At 42.3% G+C, this 24002-nt stretch overlaps 1 protein-coding gene across 3 annotated transcripts in view; it reads right to left on the bottom strand.

The window, feature by feature from the left end:
* Window positions 1-20583: 20583 nt before the first annotated feature.
* The window catches only part of GHR (growth hormone receptor), a 238347-nt gene continuing 234928 nt past the window's right edge, over window positions 20584-24002 (bottom strand). For all 3 annotated transcript variants that reach the window (XM_038403290.2, XM_038403289.2, XM_043514474.1), the window contains exons 8-9: window positions 23658-23727; window positions 20584-23380 (exon numbers count right to left, since the gene is read on the bottom strand). In XM_038403290.2, coding sequence (XP_038259218.1) covers window positions 22403-23380; window positions 23658-23727 — 1048 coding nt within the window. In that variant the 3' untranslated portion in view covers window positions 20584-22402. The remainder of the gene's footprint in view (window positions 23381-23657; window positions 23728-24002) is intronic.

The following is a 24002-nucleotide window of genomic DNA, read 5'->3' as shown; positions in this document are numbered from 1 at the left end:
TTAAATAGAATAGCGGGCAATCTTATAAGAATTTGAATTTTCTGCTGAAGTTCAAAACTAAAGCTGCAACCATATCGTCAACATACTATGCCAAATAAATATGAGTGGTTTACATGTACAAAGAACTTTACAAACATTAAAAGACTATTAATTCACAGGTTTCAGAGTAGCAGCCGTGTTAGTCTGTATTCACAAAAAAGAAAAGGAGTACTTGTGGCACCTTAGAGACTAACAAATTTATTTGAGCATAAGCTTTCATGAGCTACAGCTCACTTCATTGAATGCATTCAGTGGAAAATACAGTGGGGAGATTTATATACAAACACAGAGAACATGAATCAATGGGTTTTATCATACACACTGTAAGGAGAGCGATCACTTAAGATGAGCTATTACCAGCGGGAAGGAGGGGGGGAAAGGAGGAAAACCTTTTGTGGTGATAATCAAGGTGGGCCATTTCCAACAGTTAACAAGAACTTCTGTGGAACAGTGGGGGATGGGGTGGGGGGAGAAATAACATGGGGAAATAGTTTTACTTTATGTAATGACTCATCCACTCCCAGTCTCCATTCAAGCTGGATACAAGTTAATTGTATCCAGTTTGCAAATTAATTCCAATTCAGCAGTCTCTCGTTGGAGTCTGTTTTTGAAGGTTTTTTTTTGTTGAAGGATAGCCACTCTCAGGTCTGTAATCGTATGACTGGAGAGATTGAAGTGTTCTCCAACTGGTTTTTGAATGTTATAATTCTTGACGTCTGATTTGTGTCCATTTATTCTTTTACGTAGAGACTGTCCAGTTTGACTAATGTACATGGCAGAGAGGCATTGCTGGCACATGATGGCATATATCACATTGCTAGATGCGCAGGTGAACGAGCCTCTGATAGTGTGGCTGATGTGATTAGGCCCTATGATGGTGTCCCCTGAATAGATATGTGGACAGAGTTGGCAACGGGCTTTGTTGCAAGGATAGGTTCCTGGGTTAGTGTTTCTGTTGTGTGGTGTGTGGTTGCTGGTGAGTATTTGCTTCAGGTTGCGGGGCTGTCTGTAAGCAAGAACTGGCCTGTCTTCCAAGATCTGAGAGAGTGATGGGTCGTCTTCAGGATAGGTTGTAGATCCTTGATGATGCGTTGGAGAGGTTTTAGTTGGGGGCTGAAGGTGATAGCTAGTGGCGTTCTGTTATTTTCTTTGTTGGGCCTGTCCTGTAGTAGGTAACTTCTGGGTACTCTTCTGGCTCTGTCAATCTGTTTCTTCACTTCAGCAGGTGGGTATTGTAGTTGTAAGAATGCATGATAGATATCTTGTAGGTGTTTGTCTCTGTCTGAGGGTTTGGAGCAAATGCAGTTATATTGTAGAGTTTGGCTGTAGACAATGGATCGTGTGGTGTGATCTGGATGAAAGCTAGAGGCACGTAGGTAGGAATAGCTGTCAGTAGGTTTACAATATAGGGTGGTGTTTATGTGACCATCTCTTATTAGCACTGTAGTGTCCAGGAAGTGGATCTCTTGTGTGGACTGGTCCAGGCTGAGGTTGATGGTGGGATGGAAATTGTTGAAATCATGGTGGAATTCCTCAAGGGCTTCTTTTCCATGGCTCCAGATGATGCATTCTTACAACTACAATTAATATATTAATTAATTGTATAAATTAATATATATAATGCTTCATTAGTAAAACAATAATGTAAAAACATTAGCACTCTGTGATAAGTACATTTTTTTGTATTCACTCTTTGTTCTCACAGATTACTTAAACACTAATTAACTTTACAAATATTTTTCAGAAAGATATGTACAAAATGTGGTTAGCATTGCAGAATAAACTTTTCTTCCTAATAAGTAATTAGCTGTATAGAATCATAGAAATGGAGGGCTATAAAGGACCTCGAGAAATTATAAAGCCCAGTGGTAAGGGAGGGCCAAATAAACCTCTGCCATCCTTGAAATGTATTTGTCTAGCCCAGTGGTTCCCAAAGTTTAACAACCCGCAAACCCCTTTCACTAAATTGTGAAATCTCGTGAACCCGTTCCTAAAAATTTTCCAGGGATTTAAGTTTAAATTTCCTCAGTGTGATGGATGTGCTTGCTTTGCTCTGCATAGCTCTTGGAAGTCTGGAACCACTGGAGAAAGATAAAGTCTCAGGTCTGGTTCGGCATCAAGTCTGTTTCTGTATTTGGTTTTCAGATGTGCATGTGAGGAAAATGCTCTCTCACATAAGTATGTTGTTGAAAATGGTAACAAAACTGTAATAGCTTTTTCTGCCAGAAGAGGGTACTCGTTTCTTAAACTCAGCCAAAAGTTGATCAATGACAGATTTCTGAAACTCCTTTTCAGTTCGTAATCACAGGAGATCTCAATCAATTTCTCTTTTTCCTCAGTGTTCAAGAACTGTGTTGAGAAAGTGGTATCATCAAAAGGGTTGTGAATCCAGTCAATATCACCTGACATAGCTGGAAAGTTGTGCAAAGTCCTTTTAGGTGTGCAGTTATATTGGTTTTAGTGCACTGATCCAACTGAAGTTTATATTCTGCCAGGAAGTCATGAAGAGTACCGAAACACTCAATTTGATTGTTTTCAAACAACTTTCCCAGAACTGCAACTTTTTTTTATCATGGATTCAACTTGCTCTTGCACATTGAAAACTCTTATATTGAGGCCTTGAAGAGATACATTTGGGTAATTAATTCTTGAGAAAATATTTGCTAAATAAGCTAGGTTTTGGAGCCAGACATTATTTTCCATACAGCTGGCAAGGTGGAAAGGGTGGCTGTTGGAAAAAAACTAGGATTTCCATTGTAAGCTCAAACAAGCACAAAAGGATTTTGCCCCGTGAAAGCCATCTAACTTTGGTGTGGGTCAACGGACAATTGTGTATACTACCCATTTCTTCACAAAGTATGTGAAATATTCTGGAATTTGTTGGCCGTGATTTTATGAAATTCACCATTTTTACTGCATTATCCAGCACTTCCTTCAGTCCCTCAGGCATGCATTTTGTTGGAAGGGCTTGTCTCTGGATGAGTCCAAGAGACTTTTGATGCAACCTTTTTTGTTTGATCTACGAATCCAGTATACTTCCCCGTCATTGATGTGCCCCATCAATGTAAATGCCTAGGCAATGAAACCAATCTATTTCCTTTTCTTGAAAATATTCATTAGTCAGATTGAAGCTATCTTCTCCACTTGTACATTCTTCCAATGATCAGCAAAACAATAAGTTTTCAACCATACCTTCATTCACATAATGTACAAACCATAGCAAAATAGCTAGATTAGCTACATCAGTTGATTCATCCAACTGTATAGCATAATATGGACTATTTTTCACTCTGTGTACCATTGTAGTCTCTACGTTATTTGACTTGTCATTAATTCTTTGTGACAATGTATTATTGGACAAAGGTACCATGTCAATCCTTTTCGCAGCCTTTTCTCCAAGCATGCAATGAACTACATCTTTTATACATGGACCAATCAAGCTCCCTGCTATGGTGTGGGCTTCTGATGCTTTTTGCTACTCGGTAGCTCACGCAATATGATGCTTCAAGTGCATTTTCATTATCAGTAATTGCTTTGGATATAAAACTGGTAATGTCACTTTTCCTCTCAGCTAATTTTCGCTTGAAAAAAATCAACATGCTTGTCGAGTTGTGCAGGATGCCTAGTTTCTAAATGGCGCTGAAGTAGAGAAGGTTTGAGGTTGCTGTCTGCTAGAACATCACCACAAATTACACACAGTGATTCTGGATGTTCTTGATCACCAATGCAAATAAAGCCATATTTTATATAATCATTGTCATATTTTCTTTTCTTTGTAAGTGAGTTTCCAGGACTATCATGATAATTAGATTTTCCATAGTGTGGACTTGAGGAAACACTAGCTGATTCTTGTGTCTTTACACTTTCCTTTTTCAGCCACTTATCCACTGAACTTGTGTACAAAATATTTATTGTGTTGTAATAAAAAAACAACACAGAGAGAATGCTAACAACCAACAAACTAGAAAATGAGAAGATTCACTCACGTCTCACTGAAGCAAAACAGCACTCCAGAGAGAATGACTTAGTATCAAATTACTAAGGCACCATAATGCTGCTACACTGGCTACAACATGGTTGCAGCTGGTTTGGCATGCAAACACCTTTTCTTCCACCACCAGGTATAAAGCGGTTCCTAAGGGGGTGCCCCATGAGGGACAAATTAGCCTGGACCACCCTCCACATACAGTGTGGCCCCTGCTCACTCTGCCCTTTATGCCGCCCAACTTCCCCTATTGGCCAAGGGTCCAAGCTACCCATCTGTGCGCCTGGGGTCCCAGCTGCTGCCCTGCCCACCATGGGGCTCAGGCTGCTGGCCCTGTGTGGGGGTCTGGGCTGCTGGATCCACACTCCATGGGGCTCGGGCTGCTGGACCCCATTGACCAGGGCTCAGGCTGCCCACTCAGTGTTCCACTGAGCTTGGGCTACCGGTCCCAACTGCCCAGCACCGCGCTCCATGTGACTTGGGCTGCCAACTCCATGCTGACCATGGGAGCTTGGGCTGCCGGCGCCCCCACTGACTGGGGCAGGCCTCAGGCTGCTAGCTCCAACTTTCCTGCCCCGCTCTCCATGGGGCTCAGGCTGCCAGTCCCGCATTGACCACTGGAGCTCAGCTCCTGCCGACCAGGGCTCAGCTGAGTGCTCCACAGAGCTCGGGCTGCTGGCCCCAACTTCCACAGGCTTGGACTGCCAGTTCCTCCATTGACCGGGGCTTGGCTACCTGCTCAGCACTCCATGGGTCAAGGGCTGTCTGCCCTGCAACCGGGTCCCACCTGCTGCCTCCCATGCCCACAGTCCTCTGGCCACCATTAGAGAAATTTTTCTGGCGAACCCCCAGGGTGTGCGAACCCCAGTTTGGGAACCACTGGTCTAGCCTGTTCATAAAAACCTTTAGTGATGGGGATTCAACAACCTCCCTCCAAAACCTATTCCAGTACTTAACTACCTTATATTTAGAGAGATTTTCCTAATACCTAACCTAAATCTCCCTTGGTGCAGATTAAACCCATTATTTCTTCTTTTACCTTCAGTGGGCATGGAGAACAATTTTTCTTTATAACAGCCCTTAACATATTTGAAGACTTATCAGGTTTCCCCTTCAGTCTTCTTTTCTCAAATCTAAACAGGCCAGTTTTTTTAACCTTTCCTCATAGGTCAGGTTTTCTTAACCATTTATCATTTCCAACCTCTCCTCTGGACTCTCCAGTTTGTCCACATTTTTCCTGAAGTGTGTCACCCAGAACTGGACACAGTATGTGAGGCCTCACCAGTGTCCAGTAGAGTGGGACAATTACTTCCCATGTCTTACATATGACACTCCTATTAATACACCCCAGAATGATATTAGCCTTTGTCACATCTACAAACACATCATTGACTTATATTCAATTTGTGACCCACTATAACCCCCAGATCCTTTTAAGTGCTACTGCCACCTACTCAATTGTTCCTGTAGTTTGATTATAATTATTACTATTATAATGGGGGTTGAAAAAATAAAATAAAGAAAAATCTGCCTGACGCTGTATAATTTTTCAGTAATTATCCTACTGCACATTGTATATGCTTTCCTAGGTACATAGTTTTGCAAAATAATTCTCTCTTTACAAAATATACCGGCTGAGGAAACTATGTAGTATGAATGTAAAGCCCTGTATTATACAGTCCTTAAAAATATCTATACTATTTCCATTTGTTTATAACCATTCCTCTTTCTCATAAGCATAAATATCTTCCTTTTCTGTAGTCCCATTATGTCTTTGGTCTAATATTTACATCACAATTTCTGGGTGGGCATGAAAGGATTTGCCTGATCTTGCAAAATACAGAGAAGTGCCTCTTGAGAAGTGTTGCACGTCCTCCGTTCCCATTGGAAGATAACAGAACAGCACTTTGTAGCATCAGGTTAACAGTACCATACAAAATAAAACTCCTGCTAAACTGAAATAAAGAAAATTTTAAAAAAATGTTTAACAGAAGAGGTAATATTATGCTGTTAAACTGTCCCTGTTCAAGTAATCTAAAAAGAAAGGTTATGTTTTTAGTATTTTTGCTTATTAGTTCACTTTTCATACATCTCTTCCTCTAATGATATTGCATTAAGTTTTTTATCCATATTTTGAATTGTGTTATATCCTTATTTATTTCAATATTAAGAAGTATATGGTGCCTTTCTAACATAGACACTTTTCTGACTCATACATACTCAATTAAATTGTTTCTTTTAATCTATCCTGGAAAATAATTCACATTCTCATCCTATTACAACAGAAAAAGCATGTTGTGGGTGAGATGAAAGAAAAAAAACATGATTTTTTTTAAATTTTTCAGCATGGTAACTGATAATCTGCTTTTGAAATTTTATTTTATACTTTCTCTACAACAAGTAACTGTTCATTTAATTCATGACTGCCAGCTTAACATCAAAAGTTTCTGTAAAAATTAAGTGTATATCAGTGGAATATTAATTATTCAATGATGGGTTTCTGTAACAGCCTCATCGATTCTTTCTATTATTTCACACTTTGATAAGTGAGGCAGTTAACATTTGCACCAAATCTAATCTCATAAGAAAATAAGAATGGCCATACTGGGTCAGACCAAAGGTCCATCTAGCCCAGTATCCTGTCTTCCAACAGTGGCCAATGCCAGGTGCCCCAGAGAGAATGAACAGAACAGGTAACCATCAAGTGATCCATTCTGTCACCAATTCCCAGCTTCTGGCAAACAGAGGCTAGGGACACCATCCCTGCCCATCCTGGCTAATAGCTATTGATGGACCTATCCTCCATGAACTTATCTAGTTCTTTTTTGAACCCTGTTATAGTCTTGGCCTTCACAACATCCTATGGCAAGAAGTTCCACAGGCTGACTGTGCGTTGTGTGAAAAAATGCTTCCTTTTGTTTGGTTTCAGAGTAGCAGCCGTGTTAGTCTGTATTCGCAAAAGGAAAAGGAGCACTTGTGGCACCTTAGAGACTAACAAATTTATTTGAGCATAAGCTTTCGTGAGCTACAGCTCACTTCATCGGATGCATTAGGTGGAAAATACAGAGGGGAGATTGATATACACACACAGAGAACATGAAACAATGGGTTTTATCATACACACTGTAAGGAGAGTGATCACTTAAGATGAGCCATCACCAGCAGGAAGGAGGGGGGAAAGGAGGAAAAGCTTTTGTGGTGATAATCAAGGTGGGCCATTTCCAGCAGTTAACAAGAATGTCTGAGGAACAGTGGGGGGGGGGGGGTGGAAATAACATGGGGAAATAGTGTTAGTTTTCCCCATGTTACAAAGTAACACTATGGCCACAGTGGAAGGGATGAGCTGCCCCACGCTTAGAGGGTGAAGTTACGGTCACACTGTATGTGACATGGAACACGTGGCGGCATTTTAACCTACCTACCCGAATGTTGGTGGGCGGCCCAGCGCCTCCCAGTGCAAGCTCCCCTTGGCCTCTGTGGGGCCAGGTACACCCCACGGCTCCAACCCCGGGCCGCGGGCAGGCTCCAGAGGCACCCGCAGCATGTGTCTGTGGGGCACAGAGGGAGAGTGGCCAGAGTCTGCGCCAGGCCCCAGGGGAAAGGGGATAGGACCCAGCTCACCTGACTCCCTCTGCCCCCCCTCGCGCCAGGCTGAGGAGCCGCGCTGGCACCTTTCCCGACCGGCGGGAGAATCCCTCAGCACAACATGGACTGTACCACTAGCGGCCTTGGGGGGACAGGAGGGAGATTTTCTACACTCCCCCTCCACCAACCAGCTAATGGAGGAGGCCACCCGTCCACAGAGCTGCTGGACCGTCTGCTCCCGACACCCTGTGTGCACGTCCCACCAAGCAAGCTCTGCTAGCTGTGTCAGGGGAAGGGAGCAGTGGGAGGAAAGGACAGCACAGTGCATGGGGATGGGGGAGAATCAGGGCAGGTAAGCATGGTACTAGGGGAGAATGGATGCAGCACTGCAGCAGAGGGGGATGGCTGGATGGCAATGGTGGGGAGACACAAGAGGTGGATCCAAAGCTATGAGGCTGATGGATAAAATGAATGCAAGGAAGGGTGGGCGTAGTGCTCAGGCTGGATGCAGTCAGTACAGGGTGGGGCTGTTGGTTCTCAGGCTGGGGAGGCAAGAGGACAGATGTAGCCTGTTTGGAAATTGGAGATGGGCTTAGGTAAGAAAGGAAGATTGATTCAGTGTTGGAGGGGCTGGATCTTGCTGCGTGACAATGAGTACATGCAATGCCATCTAGTCTATAGTGATTCTAAGATACCTATTATCAGGGTAGATAAAGAAATGGCAACATTGCACACTTCTTTTGGTGGTGTGTAGAGGACATACCCCCTAGCACAGGTACAAACAGCAGCATAGATTGTGAAGCATTGCTTAGGTGAGTAAAAACATGCCTGAAGCCTGTGGGAATGTACCATACTCAGCTCCCTATTTGCCCAAGCCATGTCTCCCCATGTATACTACTATTTTTAGCAGCGTAGTGTCCTACTGCTTCCCCAGTGCTGGAGCTTTCCACCGCTGCCTCCCACCCCACCAAAGCCTTACCTCGCTGCAGGGAAAGGCTGTATCAGTGGAGAGCTGCTGAAGCCTTTCCCAACTGACTCCCACCTGCCTGAAACTTTCACTGTCATCTGTAAGTCCATACCACTGTGTGGACACAGCTTGTTTTTCAGTGAGGTGTGTAGATCCATATCCCCAATGCTTGTGGCACCTTAGAGACTAACAAATTTATTTGAATATAAGCTTTCGTGAGCTACAGCTCACTTCATCAGATGCATTCGATGAAGTGAGCTGTAGCTCACGAAGCTTATGCTCAAATAAATTTGTTAGTCTCTAAGGTGCCACAAGTACTCCATTTCTTTTTGCGAATACAGACTAACACGGCTGCTACTCTGAAATCCGCAATGCTGTCACACCACTGTCTCTGGTGTGTAGTGCAGGCATAGCCTAAGTGTCAGGCTTGGTGTAGGGATGAGTGGCAATGCTTCCAGGGAAATGAAGTGGAAACAGAGAGGGTGCTTCATGCTGATGATCTTGAAGAAATGTGGGGAAAAAAATCATTGTTTCTGCATGGGATGGGGCTAGGGGAGGAGAAGCAGAAAAGGGTGATGGGCATTCAGAGTAATTTTAAACAATTAGTGGTTTTTAAGGGAAAAAAAGACCAATCATTGCCACTGACTCCATGTCACACTAATGTTTTTAAAATAAGCAAGGCAAATTAAATACAATCTTATCAATCAGATTTTAAATTTAAATCACCATGTAGTTTCCACCTAGTGAGCAACAAGTTCTAAAGGAAAAAGAGGACTGTCATAGATCCAATATTTTGGGTTAAAGCCACAGTCTTTAAAATTCATATGACTCAGACTTTAAGGCCAGAAGGGACCAGCATGATCATCTAATATGACCTCCTGCCGTGTAGATGTAGCCTAAGTTATGATGTGTTCAGAGACAGCAAAGCAGCTAATGGATTGTTTTGGAATGACTTTTTTCAGAGTACTTGTTCCCTGAGTAGTATATAGTCTTTAGGGATCTGGTATGTGCAGATATAGGGAATGAATACCTCTGAAAGATGGAAGCATTCTCCGTTCCCAGTGACATCAATGGGATTTTCATGGGAGTTGAGAGGACTGTGCACCTCTCAGGACTGGGTCCTTAGACAGGCTTAATTCCCAACACATTGAAATCTTTGAATTACAGTATATGACCCTGATAATATACATGTAACATTGTATTGTACTACCACATCATTCCATAGTACTGAATCTAAACTGATCCAATGTAATTGAGTAAAAATTAGACAAGGGGGTGCTGCATAAGCTATATTTGTCTAAAATAAGGCTCAAAACAGTCCGTAATTATTTATCTAGAACTGCAGAGTCACATCGTTAAAATACTTCTCTAGAAAACTCAGAAAAAAGCTAGGAATTTTAAAATGGAAATTTTCTTGAAGATGCTCTTACTGTATTATTCTATTCTATGAACAAGCACATTATCCTGGGGCCAGGGAGGAAATGTGATCTAGTGGTTACAACATGTAACCCAGGTTCTATTTCCTGTTTTGTTAGTGACGCAACAAGGCATGTTGGGCAAGTTGCCTCTCTATACTTTAGCTTTCTCATCTATAAAACTGGAATAATACTCACCTTTCTAAAGCACATAAAGTTATAACAGTTTCTGAAGCCTTTTCCTATTGTAGGCTTTCTAAGGTTTCTAGTTTCAACAAAATTCCAGAAAATTCTGATGTTAAAAACACAAGTGGTGTTACTGCTAAGCCCCATTACAGGGCGAACTGTGCCAAATGGGATTTCAGTTTACACTTCTTAATTAGGAAGTCTGTTTAACTAGGAATTTGGTAGTGCTTAAATGTTGTATGTGAAATTTTCAGGCTGGTTCTTCTGTCTATTCTCCCGACATCATTTTTCAGTCTCTCCTTATCACTAACAGAACACACATAGAGATTCACCACTATCTCCCACAGGTAACCTGCTCCCTTTATGGTACTTGCAGGGGGACCATAATAGGTGTCTAGCAGCAATTCTTATACCAGTGCAGATAGCGCCTCCTCCCAACTTCATTGGCCCGTCTGGTAAGGTTTCAGGCTGGCTGCAGTTTTCTGCTCTGCAACACTACTGTTGAAAAGGTGTCTTTTGTTAGAACAGAAAAGGAGGCCACTCATCTTTTCTGTTTAGATTCTTATACCAAAAGCCCTGACTGTGGCCAATAGTACCTTCTGTCCTTGTTAAGCAAAGTCAACTTGATTACATTCAGGATTTCATATGATAGGAATAGGTAAGGTCTTAAATATTTTTTATGTTGGTGTTCTGAAATGAAACATCATTCCAAAACATGTCTTAGAGACATCATTTTTCAGCAGCATGCACATTTCTACATTTTTTTCCAGCAAGAGTGGAGCATATTGCTCAAATTAATGTGACCAAAACCTTCTTCCTTACTTATAGTTTGTTATGCTATTTTTGGTATTCTTTGCATGCAATAGTCAGTGTTGGGCGGCTTGTAACGTTTACCCCCTTGGGACTGAGGTTACTCAGCTAAGTACTAATATGTTTGTGCTTCACTAGTGCCAACCCTTGACAGATTGATTTCTAGCAGCAAGAAGTTAATCAAGAACCATGGATTATTTTGATATGTCAAAGGACATGCAAGAAACCCTGTTTCGCATTCTAGTAATAAAAGCTAATAAGACAGGAACCTGAATTCAGCTTTTTGAAAGCATAATTGTATCTTTGTTTCTGTTGGCCTGATAGCGATGTTGCATTATAAAATGTAAGTCTGTATTCTAGATCTGCAAGATTTATGATAGCTTTTGCAACAGTGAAAGCTAGTCAAGTCCAAACAAACCTTATATTTATCCCCATATTCACAATCTTGTAATTTTCTCAAATACTCTTTTGGAGGGTTTCAATTTTTCCATCTTCTGTGATCTCTGCCAAGTGGCGGCCCTTTTGTTATTCAAAGTTTGAGGGGAAAATCATTCCACTGCTTTTTGATTATGACTGAATGAAAAAACACACCACTTTCATTCTACAATTTAACTTTCCAAAAACTGAAAAATAATTGAACAAACTCTCCCAAGCTTAAGATATAGTTTTCCCTCCATTAAACAGAGTCTGCTGGGAAATACTAGCCCCTATGCAACCTTAAAGGTTCCTACTCATTTATTCTGAGGAGAAGGGGACATTGATGAACTGTAGTCCCCCAAACCACTGGATCTTCTGAGATCCATAGATCCCCTGTGCCTCTACCCTCCTCGTACCCCAACTGTGTTGTATACAGAATGATTCTGATTGACTCTTTTATGTCATCAGTAGCAGAGGGGGTAAATAGGGTGTGAATGCTTCTTCAAGCAGCATTCAAGCCCAAATGGATATTGAATAGGAAATAGCATGCTGCTGGGTATGACAGACAGATTGACATCTCTCTGACTCTATCCTCTCTCAGCATTTATACTGTGCTTGTCACCACAGCTTCCAATCAGTGGCTACCTCTTGATCCCATCCCTCATTTTTCTGGGGAAATCTAACATCAAAGAGTTTTGGGGGAAAGCTTCCATGGTATCACAGGCTGGGTGGGAGCATGCTACAGGGCTTGGACTCCTTTCACGCTCCTAAACTGTAGGATGTAGGGATGTAATGATTATGGTCAAGCCCTGGGGTACCCTGCAGGAAGGTTGACCTAAGTTTTGCTGCCAGACATCTGGATTTGGCTGCATTCCATTGTACACTGGGACCGGTGCTGTTCAACATAGTCAAATGATCTGGGAAAAGGGTAAAAAGTGAGGTGGCAAATTATACAAAATTACTCAAGATAGAGAAGTCCAAAGCAGACTGCAAAGAGTTACAAAGGGATCGCACAACACTGGGTGACTGGGCAATAAAATGACAGATGAAATTCAATGTTAATAAATGCAAAGTAATGCACATTGGAAAACATAATCCAAACTACACATACAAAATGATGGGGTCTAAATTAACTGTTACCACTCAAGAAAGAGATCCTGGCATCACTGTGGATAGTTCTCTGAAAACATCCGCTCAATGTGCAGCGGCAGCAGTCAAAAAAGTTAACAGAATATTAGGAACCATTAAGAAAGGGATAGATAATAAGACAGAAAATATCATAATGCCACTATATAAATCCATGGTATGCCTACACATTGAATACTGCATGCAATTCTAGTCACCCCATCTCAAAGATATATTAGAATCAGAAAAAGTGTGGAGAAGGGCAACAAAATGATGAGGGGTATGAAACAGCTTCCATATGAGGAGAGAGAAAACGAGACTGGGACCATTCATGGGGATATGATAAAGGTCTATAAAATCATGAATGATGTGGAGAAAGCAAGGAAGTGTTACTTACCCCTTCACATAACACAAGAATCAGAGGTCATCCAATGAAATTAGTAGGCAGCAAGTTTAAAACAAACTGTAGCAGGGTGGACACCTGCTCAGGCCCAGAGGGATTTAAGATACCTTAGGAGAGGGTTAGGGCAGGGGAAGAGCTGGGCTGATTGGCAGAGCAGCCGCAGCCGCAGCCGCAGCCGCAGCTGGGGGCCATGCCCCAAACAGACCCAGAAGGCTTTAGGGAAGCCAGGAGTAGAAGAGCACTCTCTCTCTAGCTCTGAGAGGGAGGGACCTGGCTGCAAAGACCTGAATAGAGGACCTAGTTTGGAGCAGGGCTGGGGAAAGGCCAAGGGAACTGGGGACCTCTGGCCTAGGAAAGCCCTAGGCTGCAGGCCTGGGAAGATCTATTAGGTACAGGGGTTGCAGAGGCAGCAAGTCTAAACCCTACCTTGCCAGTGATGAGTGGCTCATATTGCAGTCTGCCCCAGGGTGTGGGGGGCTAGCTGGTGACTGGCAGGCACCTATGACGGAGGTGAGGTAGGGATAGTGGGTGGGGGGGTTCCCCTGGGCGGGGAGACCCAGAACTGTGGGGGTACTGCCAGGGGGCAGTACCCAAGACAAGGGGGGAGGAATGATGAGACACTGGCCTGAAGAGGGTGCTCCAGAGGTTGCCCAAGACAAGAGGTTGCCTAATTCCCCAAGACAACCAGCAGGAGGTGCTGCCAGTGAGTCTGCATCCAGTTACAAAGTGGTGGAGAATACAGGCATAGGCGGTCTGCCCCCAATACAAGGGGCAAGGGCGTGGACAGCAGGACTATTGCCCGACAGGAGTGACCCAGGGGATGATGGATTCTGGGTACATGGGGGTCTTCTATGGGGAGGCCCCGGATGCAGTTCCTGGTTGGGCCCCAGGGTCAGTGCCCTGGAGGAAGGGGGCTGACCACCTGCAGGGGATCTGGGGGGGGGCCAACGGGACATATGGGAGGTGCAGTGGGCCCTCCATGAGAGCATAGGCCAGCTGGTGGAGGAGCAGCGGGCCCTGACAAAGATCCTCTGGCAGGAGTTGTGGAGGAAACAGTGGAGAGTGGCAGAACAACGGATGTGTTACACCTGCAGAAGGCAGGGACATCTGAAAAGGGATTGTCCCTACTGGGATGGGGGCAGAGTGCCCTGCCTGGAGGAGAGACAGGGACAATTCCTGCAGACAGTCCGCTGGGTGAGGGAACGTGGGTGGTTGCCAACCTGTTGGGCCTGCAGGCAGAAAGGCCACTTGTGGTGGGCAGGCCAGAGGGACACAGAAAGGTCCAGGGCAGCGAGGCGGCAGAGAGCCTGTTGGGGCTGCCGGGCACTAGGCCACATAAGGAGGCATTACCCCCTCAGGGGAACTGAGGAGAGACTGGGAGAGGTGCCTGTGTGCCCGGAAGGGCCAAGATTGAAGGAGGTGACAACTGAGATGGAGGGAACCCTGCAGGAGGTGGGAACCCAGACCGTCCAAGGGCCAGTTGCCGAGAATGAGACGTGGGTCCAGCAGGAGGCTGGGACTCATGTGGGGGGAGCCCACGTAATAGTGGGAGCACAGACCCGGGGGAAGAGGGTCTGGAAAGCCCGGGTGTGGCTGGAGGCTGCAGAACGGGCCCACCGGAGGGCAGAGAGCCAGGTCTGGGAGATATCCTGAGCCTGGGAGGCCGTGAAGAAGAGGTGTGCTAGCCTGGAGGGGTGACTCTGGAGGGCTAGTCCTGGGGAGCCTGGCCGAGAGGCCCCCTTCCCCCAAGTGTGGCAGTTTTGAGGGGTGTGTGTGTGCAGTGGGGTGGAACCTGCTTGGTCCCAGAAGGGTTTAAGATAGCCCTGGGAGAGGGCTGGGGCAGGGGAAGAGCTGGGCTGATTGCCAGAGCAGCCACATCTGGGGGCCATGCCCCAAACAGACCCAGTGGGCCTTATAAGAGCCAGGAGTAGAAGACCACACTCTCTCTAGCTCTGGGAGGGAGGGAGGGACCTGGCTACAGAGACCTGAATAGAGGACCTAGTTTGGAGTAGGGCTGGGGAAAGGCCAAGGGAGCTGGGTAGCTTTGGTCTAGGAATGGGGGTTGCAGGGGCAGCCATGGGTAGGCAGAGGCAGCAGGTCTAAACCCACCTTGCTGGTGATGAGTGGCTCATACTGCAGTCTATCCCGGGAGGCTAACTGGTGACTGGCAGGAGCCTCCGACTGAGGTGAGGTAGGTATAGTGGGAGGGGGAGACCCAGAGCTGTGGGGGTACTGCCAGGGGGAAGCACCCAAGACAAGGGTCCAGGAGGGACACAGGGGCCAGAGGTGGTGAGACACAGGCTTGAAGAGGGTGCTCGAGAGGCTAGAACACTAATTCCGCAAGACAACCAGCAGGAGGCACTGCCAGGTGAGCCTGCATCCTGTGACACAGACATAAGTACTGCTTCACATTGTGCACAGTCAACTTGTGAAACTCATTGCTAGGGACTGTTGTGAAGGTCAAAACTATAATTGGGTTCAAAAAAGAATTAGATAAGTTCCTGGAAGATAGGTCCATCAGTGGCTATTAAGCAAGAGGGTCAATGATGCAAGTCCATGCTCAGCATGTCTCTCAACCTCTGATTGCTAGACACTGGGACTGCTTCATTACTTGATAAATTGCCTAGTTTTGTTCACTCTGTCTGAAGCATCTGGCCCTGGCTACTGTCAGAAGACAGGATATTGGGCTAGATGGACTATTGCTCTGACTCAGTATGGCCATTGTTATGTTCTTAGACTGGAGAACTATGGCAGCTTCAGATAAATTAAGAAATTCAGAGAACTACTGAACAAAATATGAAAAATGAAGCAATCACTGCTTTACTACTTATGATGTTCAATTTGACATCAAATTCAGTTTAGTTCATGCTGCCTCTGCATTTTTTAATGTTCTGCAGAATCATACATTGAAAGTGTGTAGAAGCATTATGGACGTTGTCAGGAGGCAGCTGGGGCTTCTTGTCACCCCGTAAGACATCGGAGCTAGTCTGGGACTGTGGGTTAAGCATATTAGCTGGATGTTCCTACTGTAATGGTCAACCGTAAAGCAATTAACAATGCTGACATTTAAAATCACTATTAGTTTTCAGTATTATCTTATTGGGACGAATGGGCAGTTCACATGCCTCAGAGTGATTGTTTCACGCAGTTATGGACTCGGGTACACACCTTAGCATTAATTTGCATTTTATTCATGTTTGGAAGACTGATTTCACACTAAGAAGGGCTGGAAACTATAGTCATGATTTTCAAAAATGGATGCATAAAATTAGGCTCTTAAATCTACACTTGCATTCCATAATTGGCTTGCGCTGAACACCCTGCAGCTTTCATTGTCATGGGCTTGATTTTTCTTTAGAGAAAAAAGAAAGCTTCATCTAGCACATAATTCTGCAGCTAGGGGTGGTTAATTCAGCAAACTCAGTGGCTCCAGCATCATAGAACACACAGAGCTCTAGATATGGCTTCCCGTGCTTATGTAACTAGAGGAAAAAATATTGCCATATTTTTGGAGGAAAAAATAAAATCACATCTGTGCATGCTCTGAGAGTATCTGTTGTGATTTCTAGAAGCTTAATGAAGCTTTTCCTCCACAATATCACTAATGAGTTGGGAGAACTATACATTCTTTCTTTTCTGTTTGAAGAATTTTAGTGCTGGATACCATAAATGTCTCTCTAAAGCCTGTATCCATTCCCCAAAAGTGTGCTTTAAAGGATTGGTCTATTTAAAAAAAAAACACAAAAAAAAAAAACCACAACTGTTTGCTAGATTAGACCAAACTGCTTCAATCAATAGGAAATGACTATTGTTGCTCTTGTCAATCTTGGAAAAATGATGCACATAGATATTAACTGCACTTATAAAGATAAAAACAAATAGATTTGTGAGTGGTGAGGGAATAAAATTTTAAAGCATTGTAAGAAACTGGATTGTGCAGGATGGCATTGGTTATAGTTATGCAGTGGTTTATCTTATTTTGTAGGTTGCATTCATGGGAAGATACTCGGTGCTGACCATCTTGTTTGGGCAAATTTTTTTTTATGGCCCTGCGGTATGTTTGCCTGAAGTTAAATAGTCTGTATATAAATGCAACACAACCACTTGGAAACTGTATATAAATGCAACACAATCACTTGGAAACTAATTGCTGTATGCAAAAGAATTAAACCACATACAGTTTTTTACCAAAATTAAAGTCTGCAAGAAGATTAAATTATATTTAATATTGTGAATGTTTCCTTTAACTATATGCTAAGCAGCACACTGACAGATGTCATATAGTTTCTCCTTAGATTTTTAACTGGATCTAAGCATCTTAAGTGTTTCTAGTGCACCAGTTATAAATAGAATCTATAATAGGTTATTTATGATATAATCAAAGGGGAAAGGGTATTATGTATACGCTCTCAGAAAGAGAAATGCATCTCAATAAAATCTGTGACATTTTAGAATTTAGTAAACTTGCATGAACATCATCACTACTTTTGCATGTTTGTCCCCTAAATCTTAAGTAGCAGTAGGTTTCAGAAAAATAAAATTAGAATGGATGATGTATGTAACTCTCTCCCTATAACTGGATCCCACTCTCTCTCTCACACTCAATTTCAGTACAATCTTGATTTGTATGTGACACTCTCTCTCTGAACTGTTTCCAGATAACATTTCTTTACACTGCTAAATTTTTCATATTGGGGCAGTGGGTAGGGGAAGGCCATGATGAAGAATGAAAAATTATGAAAGCAATTTCAAGAAACCAAAACTACCTCTCCCTGAGCACTTATATCAAGATACTTCACAGTATTTACATAACCATTGACTATGCTGTCTGCATTGTGATCCAGTCCATTCTCACAGATCTACCTACCTCTATCTATCTGTTTAGGCATCTACTCCACCTGCATCTGGTTTTCCAATACATCTGCTGTCTCTGTTGTCCACCTGCTTGTGTATTTTCACCATTATATTAACCTACTAATAGGATCAGAACAATGCAAGGATATAGTAGATAAATTCAATGCTACTGAAAGTGTGTTCCATTCAAGGGGGCTCAGCAGTAATATATAAATAATGACAATAGGTCAGAAATATATATACGTGGTATTTGCAATATGGCTTCCATTTGGGCCCATTCTGCATGGACATTTGTACGGTTAGTGATGCTTAGTCTGGAAGTGGAGTGTGTACAATAAAATTGTATTTAGCCAAAGGACGCTCCAGCATGAAAAATGTGACCAAATATGATTGGAAGTACTCATTCCAAAATCAATAATTGTTAAAGCTAGTTGATTTTCTTAAAGTCTCTATAATTTCCACCTTACATGTAAATTAGGATAATCTGAATTAGAATTTGTATGTAATCATCCCTCTTTTCCCCCTTCAAAACACAATTTTTATATCCTCTTTGATTAAACCATGAAGTATTTGAGATTCTTTTCTTCCTTTGCAAGACGTTAGCTGGCTACTATTCAAAGGGTAACAGAGTAGCCATTCCTCCCCCTCCCCTTAACTAGTTTCTTGAAATAGCACTTTTTCAGAGCAAGAGAAAATGGTAGCCCCAGCCATGTTTCTTATAGGTTCAAGTGTTGCTTTGAACCACAGCATTCTTTCTGCTTTTAAGGCTATCCAGCTACATCTGTCCATAAGAGGCTTCAAGCTTGGATTAAGTGCCACTTTAAGTTTATCATCCCTGTACTAAGGCTTTCAACTGCTTCTAAAACGCCTTCCACATTTTCCTTTGTTGCTTTTGTTATCATGAAAAATTGATTACACTTTTTCTGATGTTAATTGACATTCAAATAGACATTGGGGGAGTGCAGAGATATATTGAGGTCTCCTTGGCCTTCAATCTTTGCTGATTTACACTTGGCCTGATGGGCATGTCTACACTGCAATTAGACTCCTGAGACTGGCCTGGGCCAAGGATAAGGGGTATTTAATTGTGGTCAGAGGGTCCCAAAGCCTAGGCTGCAGTCCGAGACCGAATATCTACACTGTAATTAAACAGCCCCAGCCCTTAGCCTGAGCCCTATGAGCCTGAGTCAGCTGGCATGAGCCAGCCACCAGTGTCTAATTACAGTGTAGATATACCCTATGAGGTGACAGAATCTCATTCCTCATACGGGCTCAGCCACATGTGGGAGAGCACAAACTATTTGGGACAATATACAGAATACAGGCCTTTAACTATCAGCTTTCTCAAAATTACACATTTAAAAAAAAACAAAAACAACCAACTGCTCTTAACCCAGTGGAAGTGCACTCACACCACCTGGTTTTCTTTCAACCTTCTATCAAAAATATCCTCAAACCCTGGGATCTCCTATAGTCACCAATGCAGAGAAGGAATGGAAATTGCACTCTGTTCCATTTCCTAATGTCATCAATAGAAGCAGCAGGTACAGCATCAAAACCCTTCCCTCTCCCCTTGAGAATCAAACTATAATCTCAGTATCCAGCCTCTACCAGGAAGCATATGAGCATACTGAGTGATTAGTAAGCTAATTTGTTCCCCATGCTTAGAACAATGACTGACTAATGCCAGAAGAAAGATTCAGTGAAGTGGCATTGTTTTGCTTTTCACCAAACTGTTACTTGTCTCCAGTGTCTATTTGCCATCTGTGATTTGATTGCAAAATCTCAGCGTGCTGATTACATGCAGGAAGAATTGAGGGAGGAAAATGTAGTTATAGTAGGTGGTTGGCCATGATGTTTCTCAACAATTTCAAGAGGGACTGATTCTCACACTCTTACATTGAGTCATATGTTACTTTGGGACTGGAAAGACACTACTGCTCCGTGTAAGAGAGTGGCAACATTGGGCCCTAAGGATAGATCCACAAAGGTACTATTCAGGCACCCAACTGCCTCTTGAGGTGGCAAAGTCCAACATTTAGGCACCACTTAGGTTCTCAAAACCACCATATAGCTGTCACCTAACCCTGTAGGTGCCTATAGTCCATTAGGTGCCTAAATGTCCTCCGGTAGGCATGCACAAAGCTGCCTAAGCCCTGATGCTGCCCCAGAGCTAACAAACTGCTTTGAGCCCTTATTCATGCCTATGCCCCAGTAGGATTCTCAAACTAGGCATTCCCCCCCCATCCTTATCTCCCCACCAGGGCCCAATCTGGTTGGTGTTCTCAGAGCAGGTCTCGGACGTAAGACAGCAGTGGATGAGCGGGTCATGAATTGCTCAGGTGGCTGTGGTATGTGCACTCTGCCTGCCTGATTTGAAGCAGGCGCTTGAACCTTTCAGGAGTGTGCCCTGACCACCAGGCTAATGGGAGTTTGGGGTAGGGCTCCCAATCTCCCCTGCTGAAGTTGTTCTACTCTGTATTAAATAATTATAGAGAGAGATTTGACTCTGTGGGCCGGGGTTAGGGCACTCATCTGGGATATGGGAAAGCCAGCTTCAATAAATATATAATTTTTAATTTTTATACAAAGTGGCCCACCTACAATTAATTATACCCTCATTTAACTGTATATATGTGGCCCACAGAGAACACAGGTCCTAGCATGCAATGCGCCTGGTCCAAGCAAGAGTGGCTGCTTTCTGCTTCATTTGATGGAAAATCCTGAATACACTGGCATAATTCACAAATGCTAAAAAATATTTAATGCACCTACAACAAAGAACACCGTGTCAAGATGGATCAAAGAAAATAAATTTATTAAACTTTGAAAGAAAAAACACTGACAAGAGCAAAGTTAAATAGAAACTGAAAGGCACAAATCTTCATACTGGTGTACAATGACTTGTGTAACCACTAAAGTACCAAAATGACATTCTGAGATTGATTGAGGTATCTTCTATTTTTGGCAATAGAAATATAGTAAGAAACTTTTTCCAAACACATACATAGCTGTTAATCGCATTAGTGTCGTACACTTATTAAATTTTATATGAAACTAAATAGTATAGCTTTAGCAGAATATTTAATAAACATTTACCATAAAGTACATGCTAAACTTAAATCCCATCCAACCAAAGGGTTCAGTTCTGCAGCCCTTAGTCAAAGGCTGAGTCCCACTGAATTAAGTGGGAGTGCTCATGTAAGCAAGGTCTGCCTCATTGGGCCCATAAATTGCTATTCACGTAAGAAAAGGGAATCTAAAATCCCTGGTTATGTTTGCTTTCTAAAAATATTTCTGCTAAGATGGAAATTGTTTCTTATAAAGGCAACTTCTGAAGCAAATAATGGTTCATTGCAAAGCTTTATCACCTTCTTAAAAATGCGTAAGAATGAAGAAAGCTATTACACTGAATTTTGATTTTCTCTTTCATAGATTTCTGAAAGTCTTCCTAATGTTGCTGAGACTCTCTCTGTGCTAGGCTGTGAAAAAGAAAACACACTGTTGAACAATACTGTACTCAAACTCCTTTGTTCTGTTAACTTCATTTGATTCTGTTTCAGCTTCAAAAATACACTGTTGGCCAAATCCTGAAGTTCTTACTTAGTTTTTATTCCATACTCAGGCAAAGCTACTAGTGACTTCAACAGCAGATTTGTTTGAGTGAGGACTTCAGAATTTGTTCCCATGTGAAGAAATAAAGCTGCCAAGTCACCAGAGCTTATTCTTGAGAACCATTCAATAAAAGTGTAATTGTAAGTCTTTAAAGATCTTGTTAAACAAAAGCCTACTGTTGTTTCTACGGTTATATAAAATGTGTATTATTGGCACTAACCAGAATCCAGTGAAGAATAGACTCGTTTGTACATTGTAAAGTTTTCTGAAAAATTTAAATTTATTAATACTTCTCTATACTTACAGTAAGAAATTAATATCAGATAATGTGAGTTGCTACAATTTTTAATTTCTCTACAGGTTTCTTTAGAGGTATAAAAATGGCTCTGTAAAAAACTAATTCCCCACCCCCTGCATCCCGCAATGACTGAAGCAGGAACAAGCTCTTATCAGATTGCAGCAAATACATTCCTTAGATGGATCATCATATTTAAACTACAGTATGTAGTATAATATAAGATATCCATGCCTTTATCTAAAATTAAAATATTAATTTATATAATTCAAAATAAATGTATTTATCCAAACAACTTCTGCTTTCCCACCTATTTTATATTTTCAGTTCCCAGTTACTGATATAAAGATCTCAGCACGTGATACGATTTGCATTAAATTCTCAAACTTCAAAATCCACCTGACATTAGCTTTTTCAAAAAGCATGATTTACTGTATATTAAACATAGTAATTCAATGCTTAGTATCACAAAAATCAACACCCACAATAACAAGAGAGTCACTGCTACTAAACAGTCTTAAGACAATTCATAGTTATTTACAATACACAATGGGAATATTTTGATTTAACATTTTACGTTTTGACATTTCAGGTAAAAGCGTAAGAACCACAAAAAAGTTTAAAACATTATTTTGGTTTAAGCATATAAGCCCAAGCCAACTCTATGCCATTAAATACATACTGTACGCACATTATCGAAGAAAGGCTATGGCATGATTTTGTTCAGTTGGTCTGTGCTCACGTAGCCACATGATATCGTAAATTCTTTGTCTGGCACAGGCAGTGCAGTAGCATTAAGAACAAGGCCTTGTGGAGAGTGCACTATATGAATGGAGGTATAGTCTGGGACAGGCATTTCGGAACTTGAGGCTTCTACTGCAACTGCACCTGGATTCTCGGCAGCAGTGGTAAGGCTCTCTGTGGTGAAGTAAACATCCTCATTAAAGCTCTGCTCCTGAACATGTGGCTCAACCGCATCGTGAGATGTCGCAGAGATACATTTTTTCACATCCGCCTCACAGAAATAGGCATTGTCCATGGTGAAGTTTGGTTGACATTGTATAGCTGGTTCTGTGTAGGCTTCACATTGTGTTCTCCTTGTCTTGTTTGTTTGCCCTGGAGAAAGTACAACACTTCCTGCTGGAGTAACATCACTTACTTGCGCATAAAAGTCGATATTTGCTACTGAACTCTGGTTGCTTAGCTGCGTACGGACAGGTGGGCTAGTTGATTCAATACTGTCAGCAAAAGGTGGCTGTGACTGGTTATTTTCAGACTGAATATTAGTATTAGGCTTCTGGGTAGTTGGGTCAGCAGGACTAGCGTGTGACTCATCATCTTTTTGATCAAGGCACAAGAGATCCTCTTGTTTTTCACTTATCTTTTTGGACTGATCAATATCTGAGGTGCCATCACATGTGTCACTAGCACTGAAGTCAGTCTCTGGAATATCCGGTTCACAACAACTGGCACGTCCAGAATCGTCATCTTTCACACCAAGACAGTTGTGAGACTTACAATGGTCATCACCCAGGAGCCTGTCAGTGTCCAATCCGTCTGTCTTCTCATCGGGGTCATCTATATCCAATTCGATAAACTCAACCCATGAGTCGTCGTTATACAGCTGTGGCTTGCAGCTGTCATGGCTGGCTAAGATGGAGTTCACTTCATCTAGCTTTCCTTTCTACAGAGCAAAACCAAAATGTGTATGTTATAAAGGAAATAGTCAAGAATGGTTACGCTTTTTTATGTAACACATTTGTTCAAGGAAAAGTAACTGTTGCAATGGTAGCAGTTGCATGGTGTATTATGTTAAATACTTGGGCATCTCTCCCAGCATGGAACACCTCTATCTGATAGTTTTCCTGCAAAATATGGCTGCTTGAGAAAGCTTTTTTTCCAAGTATCATCACTGAACTGATGCCCACTCTGCAGAATTATATTGTACAATATATAATTACCTTCAAGAGATCTGGATCAATCCCTTTAATCTTTGGAGCTGGAACCGGAGGAAGAATCAGCATTTTTAACCTTGAAAAATAAAAATTGGATTTTAATTCCAAATTATTCAAACTGTTAATTTTTTTGGCACACAGAGAAATAAGATGTTGGCATTCCATTGCTTTATTGCTTTTTTATTCCAAGACTCCAGTGTGATGGACTCAATTTAAAAATATTTTTAAAAAACTGCTGTTTACTAGTCTCATTTCCAATAAGAAGCAGGTTTTCTGAAATCTGGCTTGTTAAAGTCAAGTAAATTTATGTCCAGATCACACACATTTTGGATACAGGTCTTCATAGTTTAC

This window comes from Dermochelys coriacea, chromosome 5 (assembly GCF_009764565.3).
Source record: "Dermochelys coriacea isolate rDerCor1 chromosome 5, rDerCor1.pri.v4, whole genome shotgun sequence".
Taxonomy (NCBI): Eukaryota; Metazoa; Chordata; order Testudines; family Dermochelyidae; genus Dermochelys; species Dermochelys coriacea.
The sequence above is the reverse complement of the archived record's forward strand: the minus strand, read 5'-3'. Positions and strand labels throughout refer to the sequence as shown.